General features: G+C 44.2%; 2 protein-coding genes across 5 annotated transcripts in view; one reads left to right on the top strand and one right to left on the bottom strand.

Moving 5' to 3' along the window:
• wdr7 (WD repeat domain 7) overlaps nucleotides 1-22,455 on the bottom strand; it is an 85,758-nt gene that overhangs the window by 21,132 nt on the left and 42,171 nt on the right. For all 3 annotated transcript variants that reach the window (XM_079365209.1, XM_079365211.1, XM_079365210.1), the window contains 2 exons: nucleotides 18,669-18,782; nucleotides 3,782-4,009 (listed from right to left, as the gene is read on the bottom strand). In XM_079365209.1, the coding sequence (XP_079221335.1) occupies nucleotides 3,782-4,009; nucleotides 18,669-18,782 (342 nt within the window). The remainder of the gene's footprint in view (nucleotides 1-3,781; nucleotides 4,010-18,668; nucleotides 18,783-22,455) is intronic.
• Nucleotides 1-22,455, top strand: part of sowahb (sosondowah ankyrin repeat domain family member B) — a 236,346-nt gene that overhangs the window by 192,763 nt on the left and 21,128 nt on the right. The window lies entirely within an intron of this gene.

Raw genomic sequence — 22,455 nt, 5'->3', positions numbered from 1 at the left:
CCCACTACATACATGAAGATGACTTGAGAGACAATGCACAGTCGTACGCTCGCTGGCTCTGTGGCGGGCTGTTGTACCTTCATCACTAACTTGTTTGTGAGCGGGTTGATGAAACAGAAACAAGCTTCAAAACACATAACTGGAGTGTTTAACATTGAAGGTCCAGTATGTAGAGTTGCATGCTAATGTATACATTAAAATATCTAACTTCAGTTAAAAATGGACTAAGCCTGTGTTATATATATTTTTGAGTTGAGTCCGGACGCGTCTCGGAGGCGGCCGCCATGATGGACACGAAATGTTGCGTCAAAGATCGCCGCATAAGCTAACACTAGCTGCTCCTGAAAGCTGCTGTGATGAAAATCATCACGTGATTTATCAACACGAAGCTCATTCGTTTTAAGCCTCAATGTCATCTTTTGTTGTCGTTTTGATTGAGAGCAGCCAATGGGGCGGAGTTCACACACTGTACGTTTTAAGGACATTTTAATGCCAACCTGCACATTTTAGAGGAGAATGATCTCGACGTGTTTCAAGTCTGAAGCCCGGCTCGGACTGCAGGAGTTTAAAGCTGAGTGATATTTCTCTTACGTTCTGTTTCGGTGGCAACAAAACAGAACTTGAAGTGGACGCACTATGAGTGGGCACGTCGGCTCCCCCTGGAGTAAATAACATCACTGAGGACATCACGGGAGCACTTCCACATCTTCAGATTTGTTGAATCTGATCCGAGCAGTGACTTTCTTATTTTCCACCACCTGCTCAACCTTGTTCAATTTTCTACAACACAGTGTAAAACTCAATTTCCAATCAGCTCTCATTAATGTTTAAAAATGCCATCGTTCACGGTGAACGCGCCTCAGAGGGGACTCCAGGTATTCTGACATTTACTCAGAGAATTATTGTCCAGAGACACAGACGGACGCTTAGTCTCTTTTACCCTGTCCAACAGCATGCTCCCTTCCCTCTGTCATCATCTGTCCTTCCGTCCTTTCCTTCCACGCGTCCCTCCGTACGCTCGATCTCCCCCTCCATTTTCCCTACATTTCCCCCCCCTCACCATATGAAAACATCAATCTATACCCTGCTGTATAGACTATAGTACCCTCCCTCTCCCTGGGACAGCTCTCATTCATCACACACAGCTTCCAATGCCAACAACACCAATCCATCTTTCAATTTCATAACAGGGAGAGGAGAGCCGGAGAGTGCAGGGAGGGAGGGAGAAAAACAACAGGCTAAATGAGAGGTGGGGAAAAAAGACGAAAAGAAAGGAAGGAGAAGAAGAAAACAGAGGAAGAGACATGTTGGAGGCCGAAACGTTCGAAAAATGTTTTTAATTAAACCCAACATGTAACAACTGATCAATTATGTAACAAAATACTGAGCCCAAAATGTCATGCATTTTTTACATAATCGACCAGCTATTCAAGTTTGGGTTTTGTTACATTATTTTTGTAACATTTCAGGCTCTAACAAGGCGAAACGAGAGGACAGAGGAGAAGGCATAAAAGCTCTCCTCTTTAAACATGGGCTCGAGCTTTTCATTAGGCAACAACATGTTTTCGAGGGTCCAGTCACTCGATGAGGTCAGTGACAGGAGCCGAGTGCTCCGTGTAGGTGCAGGTGAGTTTGCTGTAGCCTTGTGAAACATAGCTGCTCTTCAGCAAAGGCAGCGTGACCCGACAAGGACTACTCCCTGAAAGCAGACCTGTTGAGAGGAGGCTCAGCTTGTCTTCACAGCAATGCTACAGAGAGCAGACATTACTATCTGAGTCCTACAGTATAATGGCCCTCGAGCGTTCATTCAAGAGCATTTTACCCTGAGATAAATTATCCACGAGTACCTGCTCCTACACAACACCAAGGTAGCTGCTGTGTAGATAAGACGGGGCGAGTGTGACAGGCGGGGAAGGAGCCACAGGTCATATCTGAACCGAGGCCGCGTGCCTCCGTGCACTGAACACCCAAACCACACAGCAGTTGGTTTTATTCTTAAATGTGGCCGTACAGTTAGAAATGTGGAAGACCTTGAGACATTTGGTTTTGTCAATGAAGTGGAAAAAAAACATTAAAAATTATTCAGAATAACCAACTCAGATCATTGATTTGAAAAAGATGGAGGAGAACTTAAGAGGGGCTTTTGAGTTTGTAGTTCAGTATCAGCTGTGTGTGTGTGTGTGTGTGTGTGTGTGTGTGTGTGTGTGTGTGTGTGTGTGTGTGTGTGTGTGTGTGTGTGTGTGTGTGTGTGTGTGTGTGTGCGTTTCCAGTCCACACAGGTGAACTGACCCCTGTGCGCGTGTTAAGCACCCTCACACTCTGAAGCCTATCAGTGAGAACACAGGCACTGTCGCTGGGCGGATGCCCCCCCGAGGCAGCCAATCAGAGCTCAGGGTCAGTGGGACGGAAGAGCAGCTCTGCTTAGTGCAGGTTTGATGCCCACCAAGGTCCAACGCTGCAGGCACAGCGTGGCACAGGCCGGGCTCAGTCAGAGTGTGTGTGTGTGTGTGTGTGTGTGTGTGTGTGTGTGTGTGTGTGTGGAAGTTACTGCCAAGCTCCTTAAGGTGTCAAGCTTGGTGGGTGAAAATCAATGGCATCTCTCTCTCCTCACCTTTAATCCAACACTGAACTTTCTACTTTGTCAGTTTGTTTTATAGTTCCGAGTTCAAAAACCTTGAATTGGGACCAAATCAAGAACCAGCGAACATTTCTGTCAGAAGTTAAGAGGCCATCAAAAGTGTTTTACTGTTGTAACTTCACATAAAAAAACACTGCAAGAACAAACACAACAGTAAACATAAGAAACTGTTCAATATTTGAGTGGGAAGCTTTAAGGCTGGGTTTGAAGTTTACAGGCATCCATCCAATACCTGCAGAAATACTGAAGGTGTTCAAACACTTCAGTGTGGTTCTGCCTTTGTTGGACCATGGAGACCAATCATCTCAAAGTTGGTTATATGTCACAGTGATGGCCACACTAACACGTCCATGTCTTAAAGCACCCTACACCTGTGGCCTATAAAGACATTTGGGGAATTCTTACTGGACAGTTTGAAGGCCATAATTACTGTTTGGGGGGAAAAGAGGTCAATCAACAGGAGCTGGAGTCAGCAGTTATAAACTGAATGTTTGCTGTCAATACTGCCAAACACAGAAGGCCTCAAACTGTGCATGTAAAGTTGATAGAAAAGGACAAAGTCCCTCAGTGCTCTGCAGATCTTTGCAGAGAGTCACCGCGTGGATCTGGATCTGAAGAAGAGCACCCTCCCAACGCTCTCTCTCCCAGCTCCCTTAAACCCAAGAAGGTTGCAACCAGGACACAGATAATCATATATTCATTTAGTGTTGGGCCTTATTGCAGAGGACTGAACTAACTTCATCACTGCAAACAAACGTATGTTCACAGAATCACATGTGACGACTGAAGGATGAGCACGCAGCGCTGCTTCTTCACATACAGGTCTGAAGTGTTTGATGGGAGGGGCAATGACAGACCAAGAGGTGGAGGCCTGCGCTCACCTCTGGAGTGTCCTTTAATTCCCCGTTATGGACACCTCAAAGAATTGTATCCCTTTATATCACGAGATCATCCATCCATGTTTTGGTGTCTGAATTCAACGTTTTTAACATACAACAACTCGATCTCCAGGTAACACCTGAGGGTTTGACTCAAACAATCCCATCATGTTCCTGAGCAATAAAAACCTTGTTCCCGCCTCCAGCAGTCGGGAAAGTAAAAGCTGCATGCGTGTTAGATGAGTTAGTTCTGTGCTGTACTCACACGTGTGTCTGGCCAGAGAGTAGTTGGACGATCCTCCGCTCGTCAGACCGAAGCCCTCGGGAGCCTGTCCCCCGGCCCGAGCCCGCACAGAACCCTTTGGAGGTTCAATCTCGGCGCCAAACTCGGCCCCGATGACTCCCAGCAGCACGATGGCGGTCGCCTGCTTACGCCGCTCCTCGTACGAGTTGGAGATCTTCTTGGCGTTTGGTGGGAGGTTGGAGAGACAGCCTGGTGGAGACGCAGAGACAGAAAACGAACGTTAACGTCGTTTTGCAGAGAACATTCATTCTACCCGTTAGACAACAACTATTTATTTCCTTACTTACAGGACTGAAGGACAGATCTAGTGACATGTGGACAGCTTGAACACGACCTTTGACCTTACATTGTCCCCATGAATACAAACCCCATGAAGTACGTAAGCTGTATTTATGTAGCAGCTTTCACAAAGTGCTTCACAATAAAGGACTGAGCAGAGACGTGACAAACACACTGTTACATCAAATCAAAATGAAGACTCAAGGATCAAAGAAAGCCGGGTCTGAACAGAGGGGTCTGCAGGGTCCACAGAGACCCAGGCTCTGCACAGAAAGCAGCAGACCCTGGTCAGAGGACCTCAGGGAGCTGCTGCTGTTGTATGGCCTCAGCAGCTGCAGCTTGACCACACACGGCTCCAAACACAAGAACTTTAAAGTGTAGAGTGAAAGTGCCAGTGTTTAAACACAAGGACAGGTGTGACATGAGAGCGTGTAGAGAAGATTTGTCCCAGAACAGAGGAGCAGCTTTTCTACCTTTAATGAATCCCTTTAGTTGTATTAGTGTGTGGGTGGTGAGTTAGGGAACACAAACATCTCCATCCAGGAAGGGCAGGACGAGACACTGCAGGAAAAGATCCTGTTTTTCTTTTTTTTTTTTTATAAATGACGGCTTCAAATGGAGTCATTTAAAATTTGTTTCTGGGATCCAACCGAGTGTCCAAGTCGTCCACTTCATGTAGACCCTGAAAATGTGTCCAAAATCACGAGGCCCAGGTCTGAAAGTACTGGCGTCACACTTTATGACATACACTCTTTATCTGGATTCAAAGAAAAATGTCCCTTCTTTTGACGCTTGAAGAGATGTTTCAGCTGAAAAGAGAAAGTGTGGGGGATTTTTTTTCTCCATCTCTTTCTTTCCCTCCTTTCTTTGTAAGCAGTGGTTGAAAACGCAGCAGGCCTGAGAGTCTCCTGTGAGCCCATAACAAGTGAACAGGCACACTTCTATTGTCCCAGTATTAACCATTACTTACACACACACACACACACACGCAGGCACACGTCTCATTGTCCTGCTGAAAGCCTTTAGTCACAGTGCAATCACACACACACACACGCGCGCACACACACGCGCACACACACACACACACACACTCATGTTCATAGACCTCTGCAAGGATTTTGGACACGTGCAACTGGAGCCCCTTTTGTTGTGTGTGTGTGTGTGTGTGTGTGTGTGTGTGTGGGCGTGCCCTCTTTTGTGTGTTGTGTGTAACACAGTGGGAAGCTTCTGCAGCCCTGAGAGGAGTACATGAGTGTGTGTGTGAGCAATAAGTGTGTGTGTCTGTATGAGTATCACAGTAGGAGATGAGAGCTCCTTACACACCTTTGATCAAAGGCCCAATAAGGACTACATAAAAAGTGTGTGTGTGTGTGTGTGTGTGTGTGTGTGTGTGTGTGTGTGTGTGTGTGTGTGTGTGTGTGTGTGTGTGTGTGTGTGTAACATTTGAACACCCACAATCACCTCCCACTGCTTCCACCCTCTAATTTCTATTTCTTATTTTCTCTCTCTCTGGATGAGTGAGCATAGCATTATTATGGATTTGTATCACAGGGGACCTTACCCCCCCTTGCACACACACACACACACACACACACACACACACACACACACACACACGCACACACGCACACACACACACACACACACACACGCACACACGCACACACAGTCTGTGAGGTGTAGGGGTGAGCGGGCACACTGGGTGTAATGAACAGAAAGGCTGGGTTTACTTCCTGTTGAACTTCATGCACTTGTATCCTCACGTGCGTCAGATTCGACATCGTCACATTTTTCCTTCGAGACGCTGACTTGAGCCGAGACTCCTCAGGACAAACAGAGACAATAATAAGTCAAACATGCAGCATGATTTATGACTCTCATTGCGTTTTTAAATCCAATGACATTAAAGTCTTTTAAACTAAATATCAGCTCCGAGCACGAGATCACGTTTTGTGACGACAAAAAGAGGCAGGCAAAAAACATTCAGAGCATGTTCCCATAAAGTCAAACATAATGAACAGATATTTAACACAAAGACTTTGAACATATTTGAAGTCCCCATCTGACTGAGCATCATGAGACGTAATCACACGTGCATGCTGGAGACAAAGATGATGTACAGTGCATGTCATCCTTTCACACTCCGGGACTAATCTGTCAGCAGGCCCCCCCCCCGATAAAAGAGTGAGAGCCCCTCCTCCAGCAGCAGGAGGACACAAGCAGCATGGTTCCTTCCATCACGTGGTCACACATGGTCTTGAATAGCTACGTCTGGCCAGATGTTGATCTGTATTTCCTCAACACGCACATCACCCAAAACACTTAGTTTGTTTTTTGCTCATTTCATCTTTTCATCTCAACTTTATTGATGAACATTTGAAATGTGGCCGGATCATTGCAGTCAAGCTGGGATGTATATATCCTGGTAAGTCAAAAAAAAAGCGATGGCATAAAACAAAAAGGAGAGAGAGGAAAAACTGGAGCCACGGCCGAAGTTTCTCTGACACTTTCGTTTCTCCAGGATAAATAAATGGATGTGTATATTCTGTCCACTGTGCGTTTGTTTCAGTCCACGTCTCAGACCCCGAGCCGGAGCCCCCTCCCCCTATATTTCCATACGACTATATCTGGGTGCTTTTTATAATGAGATTGCTTAAGGCCAGCTGTCATTTGGAAGAAGGCCCAGCGGCCGGCTCTGATAAATGGATTATAGATGGCATCCATCCTCGGGCCAGGCTGGGCCAGTAGATAACAGAATTAGAGATAGACTCCCAACGAGAATCACTAAAAAGTTCAGATTCCCAGAGAAAGAGAAAGTAAAGGCAGCGAGTTTCAAAGACAAACCAAGACTCCGAGCTGTTCACTCATCGGGTTTTCTTAACGAGAGGATGAATGATGCACAGTCACACCTTCTGACACCTGGTGACATGGTCAGCTCAGTTTCTAACACGCCTGCTCAAAGCTCACTCATGTACTAACTGATGCTCTTCAATCTCACAATAATGACACAAGGTGTGACAGATTATAAACGAGGGCCTGATACCTCTTTCTCTAAGTTTGAAGCCCCTTTGTGCTTTCTCATGTTTCAACTGAACCCAGAATGAAAACAGAAAGCTGTAAGTGAGGCCAAACTTCATCTGGCTGCATCAAATCATCAAATCAGAGTGAAGAGTGAACATCATGCAACAGGTCAAAGGTGAGACAGCATGAAGCCTCACTTAGGGGATGTTTTTTTTACAGTGGATAGAGTGAGAAATTAGGGAGGGGGGGAGAGAGAGAGAGAGAGAGACAGAGAGACAGAGAGAGAGAGTGAGAGAGAGACAGAGAGGAATGACATGCAATGAAAGTAGCTACAGGTCAGACTTGAACCCGGGTCGCCCATTTGGACCTGGGGTGCTTCAGTCCGTCCTCTCTGCACCTTTAACTTCAACACCTTCTACTCCTTTTAGTTGTGAGGAGACATGAAGAAGAGATGACACATCTCAATACGCTCAGTAGATCCACAGGATGTGTTCTTCCTGCAGCCAGTCTCGTCCTGTATGTCCAGACCAGTTCTCTGAAGACACCAGAGTGAACATACTGTTCAAGTCAGAAACAGGAAGTGTGTAAAGTGACTGCTTGGAGGAGTTATTCTCATAGTTCTGGGTCCTGACGTCTTTGGTCTCAGTCTGCTCTGCCTTCTGCTCGTCTCCTGAGCACTGACTCGACTTCATTTGGTTTAATCAAGCAGGTGTTTCCAAGCGACACACTTCTTGTGCTCACTCATTCACAAACTGCTCCGACGACATGATGGATTACATTTGTTCTGCTGATAACCTTTACAGTGGACAGAAGTTTGGAAACATTTATAGAAGACTGAGGAAACTTTCCTCCGGGCAGATCTTGTCACTTCTCTAAGGGCACGCAGCCATGTTGACATTTTAGCTGCGTCTGAGGAGAACTTTAAGGAGCTTAAATCAAGCTCAAGTGTCCAAAGACTCGAAGCAAGACAGAGTTCATCAAATGAAGCCCAAAGACAACTTTTCCTCAGTGCTTCAGCCGTGGAAACTTTCAGATGAGCGAGAGATGGGAGCTTTTTCCGCTCAGGTAGCATCACGTTCTGTCCGTGCGTACCTGCTCTCTGGACGCACTGATTGATTTTTGAAGCCTATCGATCGGCTTCCTTCACAACCGGCAGATCTTTTATAATGACATTGTATCTAAATCCTATTTGTTGGCCAACCGGCCCCCAAACATAACCCAATAAACTAAAGAGGGGGATGGACGAGCTCGGCTAAATCTTCATAAAAACCGCGGATGGATCAGAATAAAAAGGCTTTCTGGCTGAAATGACATTATCAATAAAGGAAGGAATCTATTTAAAAAGGGGCAGGATGGTGTAATGCAGCAACCTGTGGAGTCCAGGCGACCACGGGAAAATATGAAATATGACCAACACTTACAGTACAACTCATTTATCCGGAGAACGCTGTAAAAATAAAACCTTTAAAAGAGTGAACTGTAAACTTGGAGCTGAGATTTCTACATTTTGTCACATTTGAATGTTTTCTGATCATTTCTGTTTTCCAGCCGTCACAACGTAAACTTGTTTTAAAAGTCAGAATACGAATGAGGGGGAGGAAACAGTAAAAGGTTAGAAAAGGAATAAATGTATTACAATAAAAGATAAAAGTAAGAAAAACAAAGGGCGACCAAGAGAACATAATAACTGAAGGATGCAGGTTCAGAAAAAAACACATGTAGGAAACTGGAGATATGTGACACATAGGAAGTGTAATGAGAGAGGGATTAATGGAGACAGAAAGGAGAGAAGGCGTGAGGAAACAAGGAAGGATGACGAGGAAAGAAAGGCTGAATAAAGAAAGTCAGTCAGGTTTGGATTCGTCGAACGTCAGTGAAAAAGGACGAAAAAGAGAAAAAGGAGAAATAACGGAAGACAAACAATGAAGAACAGGAGAAGAGACGGAAGAACTGATTTCTTTGTTTGAAGACCAGTAATCAATACACACACACACACACACACACACACACACACACACACACACACACACACACACACACACACACACACACACACACACACACACACACACACACACACACACACACACACACACACACACACACACACACACACACACACACACACACACACACACACACACACCTCTCCATATCAATTCACTTCAAGCTCAAAACAAAGTGCTGTCATCCAGATAATAAAAGCTGCTGATTTATTATCAATATTTGATTTAGTTAGAATGAAATAAACGTTTCTAATATTACACTCGTCTGTATTGTTGAAGAAATTATAACAAAGACTAAAAACTGTCTTCACCATGGAAACAACAATGAATGTTTTAGAAAGGCTACACTTAAAGGCACGGTTGGTTATTTTCAAAAACTAGCTTGATCAAAAGCCACGCCCCTCACTTACAGGCAAAACCTTATTATAACACATACAAAAAAAACCTGACTATCTTATTACTCACAACGGCCAACGACCATCTCACAGTATAAACCGTCATCGGTCGCACACTGTGTGTGTGTGCTCGAGCACACAAGAGACAGGCAGGCTGTGATTGGTTCATCAGATTGGTACCTTGTGGCAGACATTGGTCGATGATTTTACGTGTTGATCACACGCTACAGATGACCGATTGTCTTTTTCAGAGAACACGAGTTATTCATTTCTGTCAGGACCTAAAGACAATTTCAACCCAAATCTTAGAAAGTGGATCTGGAGGAAATGACCTCCACAGGTGATCAATCTTAATGAACTTTATCAAAGTTAAATGAAATGTCTGTTTAATGCTCATTTATTTATCATGTACTGTTAATTTGTATTTTAAATGTGTCTGCTGTCTTGGCCAGGACTTTCTTGTTAAAGAGATTTTTTAGCAAAATGGGAATATTCGTGTAAAACAAAGGTTCACTGAAACGATGTAAATAAACCTGAGGCACACTTTTGTTTTGTTAATATCTTGTTTTTAGTCGCCCTGCTGAGGCGATCAAACCAACAACCTTCCCACCCCCGTATGGAGCTGCACCATCTTCCCATGATGCACCCTGATTCTGCCTCCATTGGTAATCAATGGGAGACTGGTAAAACCTGATCGCCAGGGACTGAGGGAGGGGATCAATACCAGCAGGAAACTGATGTGAGAACCAAAGAGGGAGGGAGGCGGAGAAAACGTGAACGACAGACGGGGAAATACTGTGATGGGAAAAGTTTAGTCAAAAAAAGGACTAAAAAAATGAAATTGGAAGGATAAACCACGAAAATGTACCCCTAAAGACGAGCCATAAAACAAAAGAGTAATGGGGGGGAGGCGGGGTGAAAACTGTCCTCACAGCAAATGTCAGGAGACAGAAAATCTGGGGAAATAATTGAAAAACACAATTAAGTTGATAGAGAAAAAAGATTTGAGTCGAGAAACGGTGGCTGCCCTTCCAAGCGTCCAGAGTCCATGTGAAGGTTAAGTGTATTTTACCATCTTAAGACACAGACAGCGGAGCTATCTGCGCTCGCTGGAAACAATGCTTCAATTAGTGATGGAACGGGGAGGAAGCGAGAGAGGACAGAGGGGATCAGGGGGCGTCTGCACGAGATACAACAAACAAACTGGACTCTCGTTTGGAGGAGATGGAGAACAGACCAAACCAAATGAGGGATTCTTCCCTCATGCTGTTTCTGCTGAGCGTCCGTCAGTGTTGTCATCACACACACGTTTCAGACACCTTGAAAATCAAGGTCTTCCCTTTTTTTTTTTTTTTTTACAAAACTAGACAAATCTTCCCAACTCCCACACCCTCACAATAAATTAAATTATTAGTCTATCAATTATAGAAAGAAAAGATCCCAGTGCAGATGTGCAACAAACTGCAGTTCCTCAGGTGTCCACTTGGGGCTGGCTGCAAAAGCCCCTAAAGTCCCATCAACACCCATATTAAAATGCTGTCGTTGTTGAAAGCAATCATAAACTTGTTTACATCCTGGTTGAAAACATAAATTTGGTGTGTGTGTGGTTCCTGATTGGTTGACACGATAAGGGGGAGGGATCTTTTGTTGTGAGAGTTATTCATTGGTTTGCAGGGCTCATTGTAGCTGCTTCTCACATGATTAAATGCCCACCTAAGCTCCGCCTCCTCCATGTCTCTCGACTGACTGAACAGAAGTCAGAGACTCCAACATGGAGACAGCTAACAGTGGGCTATAAAACTGGGACTCACAAACCTCTGAGATCACATGCTCTACGGTCCCAATAAGCTGTTGCATTGATTACCAATAGAGATTTACCTTTTGTGTGATCCGCACACATTAATCAATCCCAATGTACAACATCATTTGAACATCCATACGTTTAAATGTGACACCCCATTCTTAAATCAAGAGCACGGTCCCAGGGTTCAGAGCTCTTTGCATGAATCTTTTTCTCAAATAAGAAGACAGTCAAACTTCTCTGGACAGTTCTCAAACATGAGTCACAAATATCTGTGGATTTACTCCGAGAGGAACCAGAGCAAAAGTTGACTTATTCCTTTCATCTCATCTATTCATTCCCCTGCCTTCCTTTATATAAGTACAGTGCAGGGATGCAGGATGGATAAAGGACAAACATACGCAGGGGGACATATTTACAGCCTCATCTGCCCTATCATAATTCAGTTCTCCTGCAGGAAGGCACAGATTGGCCATATTGAAAGCCTCAGGTCTTCTTTTTCTACATTAGTTGGAAGCAATGAGGTTTGTTTTGCAGTTTGATTTCAGATCTAACAGCTTTTTAATCCAACCTGTACTCCCATCACTCTGCGGCTGTCAGGTTCGTGCTGCTAATGGGACGGACTGAAAAATGGCTTCTGATGTTAATGAGCTTAATGCAGTGACAGCAGACGGCCTCCGTCACACCACTTCTTCATAAAGAAGGAATTACTCTCATTAAAGACACCTGAGTTTAGATGGACTCCAATCACGACCACAGACCAACCAAAGCCTGACGTTTTCACACTCACACTCCTGACGTAGAGAGAGGAAAGGAGCCATGTCTCATAGCAGAATGCTGAGGAGTCAAATACAGGGAATCTGAGTTGTTTCTCTTGTTGGGCTGCAGAGAAATGGCAAACAAATACCAAAATAAGTTTGATGACAGATTTACAGTTTGTTGTTTTCAGTCTAAAGTTTCGGATCAATTCAAGATGTCGGACAGCTAATCCTCCCGGATTAGAAACAGCAGGCGGCTAAAAGACAAATTATCTGAGAACACCTGAACTCAACATTTTCCTGAACCCTAATCAGGACGGTAAAGACAAAGAAGAGCAAAACATATTGAGTGGATCTATTGACGGTGTGAATTAAATGAATGTAGTGGATGTGTGACGTCAACCTGCTGTTACTTTTGGAGTCAAACAAGCCGCCATCTTGTTTTTTCTAAAGAGAGTTGATGAGCTCGTAAACAGTAAGCTATCAAAATGTAATAATCACTTCCAAAGGCTCATTAATGAGATAGAACATAAATTCCTCTATTGCAGCGATTCCAACAAGACGTCACTCACTTTGTGTTGGCAGGTCAGCGGCCTGTTCACACTTTCAGGGCTGAGCTAACTAACATGTGCAGCACTAGGCTGAAGTCTGTGAGTCAGTCAGTCAGTCAGTGATTCAGTCAGTCAGTGATTCAGTCTGTGAGTCAGTCAGTCTGTGAGTCAGTCAGTCTGTGAGTCAGTGATTCAGTGATTCAGTCAGTCAGTCAGTGATTCAGTCAGTCAGTCAGTGATTCAGTCAGTCAGTGATTCAGTCAGTGATTCAGTCAGTCAGTGATTCAGTCAGTCAGTGATTCAGTCAGTGATTCAGTCAGTCAGTCAGTCAGTCTGTGAGTCAGTGATTCAGTCAGTCAGTGATTCAGTCAGTGATTCAGTCAGTCAGTCAGTCAGTCTGTGAGTCAGTGATTCAGTCAGTCAGTCAGTGATTCAGTCAGTCAGTGATTCAGTCTGTGAGTCAGTCAGTCAGTCTGTAAGTCAGACAGTGAGTCAGTCAGTCAGTCAGTCAGTCAGTCTGTAAGTCAGACAGTGAGTCAGTCAGTGATTCAGTCAGTCAGTCTGTAAGTCAGTCAGTGAGTCAGTCAGTGATTCAGTCAGTCAGTGATTCAGTCAGTCAGTCAGTCAGTGATTCAGTCAGTCAGTCAGTGATTCAGTCAGTCAGTGATTCAGTCTGTGAGTCAGTCTGTAAGTCAGTCAGTGATTCAGTCTGTGAGTCAGTCAGTCAGTCTGTAAGTCAGTCAGTGATTCAGTCAGTCAGTGATTCAGTCAGTCAGTCAGTCAGTGATTCAGTCAGTCAGTGATTCAGTCTGTGAGTCAGTCAGTCAGTCTGTAAGTCAGTCAGTGAGTCAGTCAGTCAGTGATTCAGTCAGTCAGTCTGTAAGTCAGTCAGTGAGTCAGTCAGTCAGTGATTCAGTCAGTCAGTCTGTAAGTCAGTCAGTCAGTCAGTCAGTCAGTCAGTCAGTCAGTCAGTCAGTCAGTAAGTCAGTCAGTGAGTCAGTCAGTCAGTGATTCAGTCAGTCAGTCAGTCAGTCAGTCAGTCAGTCAGTCAGTCAGTCCTTCATGAAGATAATCAGGCATCAGGCATCGGGTTTTCACCATGTTGCCAAGTAAACCAGTCAGTACAGAAACCAGCAGTTTACATCCATCTACATCTGTGTTCAGATCATAAACAGGCTGCCAGTCTGTAACAAACAAACACAACAACACACAACCCCAAGGCCAGTCCTTTATCTTTGTGACACATTCATAAACCCTGACACACACACACACACACACACACACACACACACACACACACACACTGCCCATCCCCCTTCAAGTGCACATGATCACACTGTCCATTCAACCGTAAGACAGGTGTGTGTGTGTGTGTGTGTGTGTGTGTGTGTGTGTGTGTGTGTGTGTTTCTGAGACGTTCAGCTTGGAGGAGATGAGGGTTTGTACGAGAGGCTAAAGTATCCTGAGTATGAATAAATGTCTTCAGTCTGTTGCTGTGAGCACACTGTGCTTTTTATTGAGCTCTACCCGTCTCTCACAGACCAGCGTTAGAGCTGGGAGTCTTTGGGTGTTTCACGAGTCAATTCAATTTTGATTCATGGGCGAACGATTTTGATTCAGAATTGATTAAAACAATTCCAGATTCATTGATCCATTGATTCAACGTCTATTTTTGAATTGGTACAAACTGCAGGATCTACTCACATCATCTGTGAGTCTGGCTGAATGTACTGTTGCTAAATATATATATATATATTTTTTTTTTCTTTTTTTTTTTTTAAATTTTGAAAATAAAATAGATTTTTGAAGATCATGAATCGATTTTAAATTTTTTACAAGAGAAAAATCTTGGTTTTTACTTTTTTTTTTTTACTACCTCTATACAGCAGAGCATAGAAGATAGCCCAGAATGACATTTCAACATATAACATCATAGTTGACTTTAATATAAACGGTTACCATACGACACTGCAGCACATTATATTAGACTACAGTCTAATGACTTCAGTATCTGTGCTCCTGCTCAGAGGAAACAGAAATACATTCCTGTACATTAATGCTATCTTCACTGGTCAGTGTGTAACACAATAATACTCTCATACAGCAGCTGGGTCCCTCGCTGTGTAGAACAGAAGAGACCCAATCAGGCCGTTCACAGTTTGAGCTCGGACCATTTATCTCTTCATAAGCTCAATCAGTTCAGAGGAGAAATGTGATCTGACCCAAACGACCTCCAGGCTCTGATATTAGATTAGCAGGGGAGGCTAGCGTTTCAGCTAACCAAATCACAACGGGGCTAATGACACAGAGAGGTGAGGGTCAGCCTGACCTCTGCTCTCTGACCTCTATCTGTGCTGCTCTGAAGCCTTCACAAGGACAACACTTCACTTTTCCCTCCAAAAAACAAAACAAAACAAAAAACACAAACACACACACACAGGATGAAGAACTGATGTCCTAAAAAAAAAATCAATCTTTCACAATTATTGTTCATATTCTGCAAAGAATCAGCTGATAATGCCCGCAGGCTTCTGAATCCTGGAGGAGACAAAGTGATTGCCAGCACAGAGGAAATGTGTGTGTGTGTGTGTGTGTTGTGTGTGTGTGTGTGTGTGTGTGTGTGTGTGTGTGTGTGAGAGAGAGAGGGGGTGTTGTGTCCAGCGAGGACCTTTGCCCTCCCTGGGGTCACCCCCTCCATCACAGGCAGAGATGAGATCGTCTCTCAATCTTCTCTCCAGAGGAGAAGCACATTATCGTGGATATGAACAGGTTTTGAATCGCGCTGCAGCATTTTAGTGATAAACTGAAGACAAATTCAGTCACCATTATCCTGAACAGTGATCCAGAAGACAAGAGAAGAAATGATAAAAGGGCAGGAAGATGTGAAAATAACAGTAGAAGAAGAACAGGTGACTCGAGCTTAGGCTTATGAGAATATGTGACGATTTCACAAGAAGTGAGCTTCAGTGTCACAGGATGAAGACAAGCAGAGCAACAAACTGCAGTTCCTACAGTGTCCCCTTGAGGCTGGCTGCATGGCTACTAGGTCCCTTATTAAAATATCCATTTTTTATTATTCATGTTCACAGGCTGCTCTAAAAGAACATTTATGGAGTCAAAGGCTCTTTTCTTCATCTTAAGTCTGGGAGTGTTTTAGGCGTGTCATTGAGTCCACTGGCTGATGAAGATCATCCCTTCATCTTGTGTGATCATTATTTTTCAGTATGGGGAGGCAGCAAAACAAAGACATGAGTCAGAAGAAGGTGAAACAGCAGTAGCATTTAAAACCAATGTACAGAGATTCACACATCTGTTGAAAATGAAGAACAATTAAATACCCAACCCTGAGTTTTTCCTTCAGTCCAAATTCATTGACTCCTATGAACAGTAAAATACAGAATGGTCTGTGTTACTCTGATTCTTAATGCTCTGTGCATTTCACAGTAAAACTTTTTTTTATTATATTGTTTTTATTTGTATTCCCCTTTTTGGATTTCACACTTTGGAAACACAACATGCTAAATGCAACGGCAAGAGAAATTCAATTAACCAGATGTAGTGTGTGTATGTGTGTGTGTGTGTGTGTGTGTGTGTGTGTGTGTGTGTGTGTGTGTGTGTGTAGATGTATGAGGATGACAGGGCTGGGGATCTTAATGACATCCCTTGACACTGCTAGGGTAATAATTATAGCACACACAGGTTTGTGTGTGTGTGTGTGTGTGTGTGTGTGTGTGTGTGTGTGTGTGTGTGTGTGTGTGTGTCAGCTCTGGGAGGTTTTGCAGCTGTGGCACTGAGCAACAACTGTTGTCACCTGCACATCCTGAAATCTGTGTTTTTGTGTGTGTGCATCTTGTGTGTGTGTGTGAGACAGGGGAGACAGGAGACTGAGGTGATGAGTCTATCGCCGTGGTAACAGCCTGCAGCCAAGTGATTCTGTTGCTGTCAACATCTCTGTCGTCTTCCTTTGTCTCCTCCTCTGATCTCCTCCGTTCCTCTCTTTCTCCCTCTCCTCACTTGTTTCCTTTCCTCATCCTTTTGTCTTCTTTTCTTCCATCCTCTGTTTTTCTATGTTTCCTCTTATACTGTAGAGAGGAGGAATGAATACAGTCCCCTGTTACTCTTCAAACGTACATACTGTACATCACTTAAGTGTTTGTATAATTAGCATCATACTAAGCTGCACATTGATTTTGTAAAAAAAAATTCTACTTTGAAATTATGTGAGAAAATTGTTCAACATGATCTATGCATAATGTTTTAATTTGCAGGTTCCCAAAAGCTGAGATGAATTGTTGTTAGCTTGTGATCTTTAATTGAAATCTGACATTTTGTCCAACTAGCATAACAAATAAAATAATAAAACTTTTTTTTTTTTTTTTATAAATCTGGTGTCAGTAAAAACCTTAATTTCTTGACCTTGAACTTAAAGAGCTGCTCTCCCTTTAAGGCCCCCCTCCCTACGTGCCCCACTTTCTCCTGATTGGCCAGCTCTCTGAAAAGGCAGAACGCTGCAGGGCTGCCAGAGGAGGGCTGCTCTCCAGTGCTGGGGGGTAAGAGGTTTACGTAAAGGCTTGAAGACGTCCCGTCTCGTTTCTTACGGGAGGGGAGCATTGCGTGATTTGAGGGGACAAGCTGTTGAGCGCCCTCTGCTGACTTATCCAGAGATTACATCAACATTCCTCATGAACTGAAACTTTGCACACACACAGTGAGGGCATCCAGCATTATAGCACTCTATGTTAGTTTAAAATGGGGATCAGCATGACGGGTCATGTTTTCTGTATGTTCTGGGTTGTGTTTGCTGAAAGTCTCAAAAACCCCACAAACTATCATCTCGATCACTTTAAATGATATCTGTTCTTTTCCCTCAGAGCTTCTTTAAGGACTGTTGCTTAAAGCCTTTAAGGTTATATCGCAAACCAATTATTCAGACAAAGGCGTTGGCATTGGTTACTGCGCTACAGTTTACTACAGCGCCTCATCGTTTCTGAACACCACGAGGCGGTGAGATGAAGAGTGAGAGCTGGAAAGTTTGAAAACTCCACTTCAGCTGAAATCATTCAGACTGTGCTCTGCTCTGTGTTCCAGGCATCGGCTAACAGATTTAATACTGCAGAGACTGAATGTGAAGGAAAAAACAGAAACTGATGTCAATAGGAGAAAAATGAGCTGTGAGAAAAGATAAATTGTCAGACGTGTGTGATATTGAGCGGTCTGAGAGGAAGGACACAGCAGGATGGTGTACCAGCCTGATTTGAGCTATGCTGCTTTTAAAAGCAGCTCATTTTAAATGAATACGTGTATTTCACATTTGAGATTCTGTTTGGTGTTTTTTTCTGCCATCTCTGGATGTGTTGTATTTACTGAAATGATGTAAACCATGTGAGAAGAAAAGAGGCAAAGATTTTAGGCATACGGCTGGTGGAAATGAAACAAATGGGAGACCGTGTGGTGTTGATTATATGTGTTCAGTGATAAATAAAAAATGGTCGAGTTGGTGTGAGTCACCAGAGTAGATCCACATGTCTGTGTCTGTAGCTGTTAAACTTTCAGGTAAATGTGACAAAAGATAAATGGACTGGAAAACTGTGTGTGTGTGTGTGTGTGTGTGTGTGTGTGTGTGTGTGTGTGTGTGTGTGTGTGTGTGTGTGTGTGTGTGTTCACCTGTGCGTCAGGTGTCAGTCGTTTCTGAGGAGAAGTGTTTCTCACCTTTATCATGTGTCTGAATGTGAGTGTCAAAGAGAGAGAGCATGTGTGCACGGCTAAACACCAAACTGCTTTTAACACCGTGCAGGTCACAGTACATCACACACACACACACACACACACACACACACACACACACACTGATTAACGGAGAGTTAAAATCAGCAGAGCAGAACTCTGAGATCTGCTGCACATAAATGATGAATGAGTTGTTCATGTTTATTATATCAGACCAGATGAGGCTCGAGGACGCAGCGAGCACCAGATACAAAAACCCCACTGTCGACTTTCATGTCAGAATAAACACAGGTCTCAACACATGAGTTCCTACCTGCTGTGATGTCATCATCGGTGACGTCCATCTCTTCGGCCGGAGCCGTGGTCTCTATTGGCTGAGCCTCGGGAGGAGGCGGGGCCGGAGTGGAGGGCTCGGTGGTCGCCCCGGCTGAGGAGAGAGAGATGGAGAACGGTTCATGTTAAATATCAGCACAGCGTTGAATCAAGAGTTTGATTAAAAGACACCAAGAGCACACATCCTGAAATATGACAACAACTGTATCTGTGAATCTGAAAGGTGTGTGTGTGTGTGTGTGTGTGTGTTTACACTCCTGAATAGTGTTTATTTAAGTCAGGTCATCAGACCAGGCTAAGTGTTCTGATTAGAAAGCTAATAAAGGTTTATTGGCTCTCCTTGTTATCTAAAGGATTAATGGATGGATGGATGGATGGACACACACACACACACACACACACACACACACACACACACACACACACACACACACACACACACACACACACACACACACACACACACACACACACACACACACACACACACACACACACACACACACACACACACACACACACACACACACACACACACACACACACACACACACACACACACACACACAGTATTTAGTGTTTTCATTTAGCCTTTATCTCTCTCTATTGCCAATTAAGAGAGGCCTTTCATTAACAGCCGGGTTAATGAATGAAGCGAGGAAGGGTAACAGAGCCTGCACTGACACGCTAATCTCTGAGAGAACACGCTAATTGATTAATTACAAACATAACACACACACGTGAAACACACACTCCCCCCAACAAAAACCTTCCTAAGGAAGTCATATGACTGAAGGAGGGCTGGAAAGAATAGAAACATCTGTGTGGAGTTCATGAGTTGGACCTGCACACACCTGGAATCACAGCGTACGTGCAATTCTATTGATTCATTTGACCTGGTTAACATTGTGCTTCATGTTCCAATTAACCTGCACACACACGCTGCTGACAGCGCCACATAATGATGCTTTATATCTCACACACACACTGACAGAAAGACCATTATACAGCCTGGCTGTTGATTATCAGTGTCAAGCATTAAAGTGATAAAAACTTAATTGAACTTAATTAAAACATAATTGATGCTTTGCTGTGATTGGACGAGAAAGATGGACTAATGTCTCTCTGTCTCTCTCTCTCTCCATCGACACTGTGATTAGAAGGAACGCCTCTCTCTCACAGAACAAACACCTTTCACTTCCTTCATACTTCCCTTTCTTTAATCAACCAGATGTGGTCACAGCCTTCCAGCTGTTAAGTGAGTCGTGTGGTTAGTTTGGGCGCCGCGAGCACACAGGCTGTCACGCCCACCTGTGACTTCATTCTCCCTTCCTGATTTCTGTCCCGTCTCTCCAATAAGAGCAATGATTCCCAAAAAACAAACGGTAACACAATCATCCTCCGCTACCACCTCCCGCCTCCATCGTCACCTTCCCTTCATGCACCATGAGGAAGGATCCAGACGCTGCGCACACACACACCATGATTCAACTCTGGATCATAAGCAAACTGCTCCTTCTTTCTTTCTTTTTTCAAACACGCATACGAACACACGCAGGGCCTATAACTCAGCTGTCCTCCACGAGGGGGAGGAGAGCTGCAGGAGCTGAGGGAGGAGAGGGAGGAGAGGGAGGTGGAGGAGGGGTGGAATGACAGGGGGGAGGAGGAGGAGGCGTGCTGCCCTGCTCCAAGGTCAAGCTTGTCATGTCAGCCATGACACATAGCTCCCAGCATGCCTTGTTAACCTTCCAGGATCTGGTGCTCCTCTCCTCTCTCCTGCTCTCTCTGACTCCTCCGCTTAAGGCTCTGTTCTTAGAAGACTCGGCTGCTTCTTTTCTACTGAGCCTGAATCTATGCTGTGTTTTGAACTTGGCTCTTCTGCTGATTTTGTCTGCGGTTGATGCAGAAGTATTTGTAATATGTCGTGTCATGTTTTATTTACAAGGAGGCAGAAAAAACAACAGAACTGAAATACTCTTCACTATTTACAGAGCACTGATAGGTATGTATCCTTATGTCACCTATTCTAACTGTCAATGTGTTTATAAAAACATACTCAATGAAAGAATGACAAAGATGGAGGGGGGAGAAAAGAGAGAAAGAAAAGTTAGAGGATTGAGAAGTAAGAAGAGTGAAGAGAAGAAGAGGAAGACGAAGAGACGGGGAAGAAGAACAGAAGTGAGCAGGAGGACAAGAGGTGATGAAAGAAGGATGCACAAAAGGAAACAAAGTGAAGGAAGGACAACAGGAAGGAGGAGGTGGATCTTAAACAGCAGCAGGTTGATGTGCTCAAACGAAGGAACCTGAACTGAGAGAGACATAGAGAGAGAGAGAGAGAGAGAGAGAGAGAGAGAGAGAGGAAATGAGGACTGCTGTTCAGTGATCAAAGAAACAGCTGCTTAACACACACACACACACACACACACACACACACACACACACACAGTTTGATCCTTAAAATGTGTGTGTTCATGCGAATGAGGACGGACAATGATGTGGATTGTTTAATCAAGTGTGTGTGAATATGAGAGGGAGTGTGTGTCGCCCCCCCCCCACACACAAACACACAAGGTACAAGTGTGAACAACCACATCAGGAGGATTTAAGGGGCAGTCTTCCTGAAATTCTCTAGAAATGTTTTTTTTTTTTTTGTGGGGGGGTAACATGTGAAAACAGCTCCAGACAAACATATAGATGCTCTTATACGGCTTTCAGAAAGAAAAGCTTTTAACAGCCTTCCAAAAAGAGAGCTTTTTCTTTAAGGTGTGGAGACAGTTATCTCTCTCTCTCTGTTTCCTTTGTGCTAAAGCCTTTTAAACTCTTCTCGGAGAGCTGAAAGGCCCCATAACCACTGCTTTGTGTGTGTGTGTGTGTGTGTGAGTGTGTGTGTGTGTGTGTGTGTGTGTGTGTGTGTGTGTGTGCGGTCAGCCCCACGCTGCGACAGAGTGACATTTCCTCAGCACTAAAAGCTAATGGATAAATACAGGTGTCTTCCTTCAGACACCAGGCGGAGAGAGAGGCAGAGAGAGGAGGATAAATTGGCTGTTTGATGAAGGTGTCAACGGCTTCAAATGAGTCCTTTTCCTCTTACGCTGCACTCCAGGCTCTTTCTACTTATAGCTACATAAAGTCAGCCAGTTATGTTTGCATTCATGCCGTCAAAACACTTACCCCACACTGCCTTATACAAAACCCTGAGCTTCTGTTTCCAGACGCAGCAGCTCTGACCCTGACACCCTGTGCTGGTCGGCCTGCCGTGCTGGCTGCACGATGAAACTTAGAAAGAAGAGCAGACTCTGCTCCAGTGACTTTTTTTAGACTCCCTGAATCCTGGTATTTTCACTCGGAAGTTTACATGAACGGAGATAATGTAATGTTCTTCAGTTGTGATAGCTTAACACCTTCAGAGGAGCCTTGTGGATGACGACTTCTCTGCTGAACACTTTCAATGTTTTACCTTCAAATCCCAAGCTGTGGAGATGATGTCACACACACACACACTTGTGGTTAAGTTCAGGGTAAAGTGTAGTGTCGCGTCACTGGGCCACACTCCAGAAAACAACGGCACGCGTCGTCTTAAAGGAAGAAAAAGTTTACCGCTTCAGGTTCAGAAGGACTTCTCCAGAGGATTCAGCACATTCCCTGACTTTCCTGTGATAGTCCGGGATTTCCAGGACTAGGAGGAGTCATCTTACTGTCTGTTCCAGTCCTGCTGTGCAGCACACAGATCAAATTCAATGACCCTTTAACCTCGCTCTCTCTCTCTC

This window comes from Symphodus melops, assembly GCF_947650265.1.
Source record: "Symphodus melops genome assembly, chromosome: 16".
Classification (NCBI taxonomy): domain Eukaryota; kingdom Metazoa; phylum Chordata; class Actinopteri; order Labriformes; family Labridae; genus Symphodus; species Symphodus melops.
The sequence above is the reverse complement of the archived record's forward strand: the minus strand, read 5'-3'. Positions and strand labels throughout refer to the sequence as shown.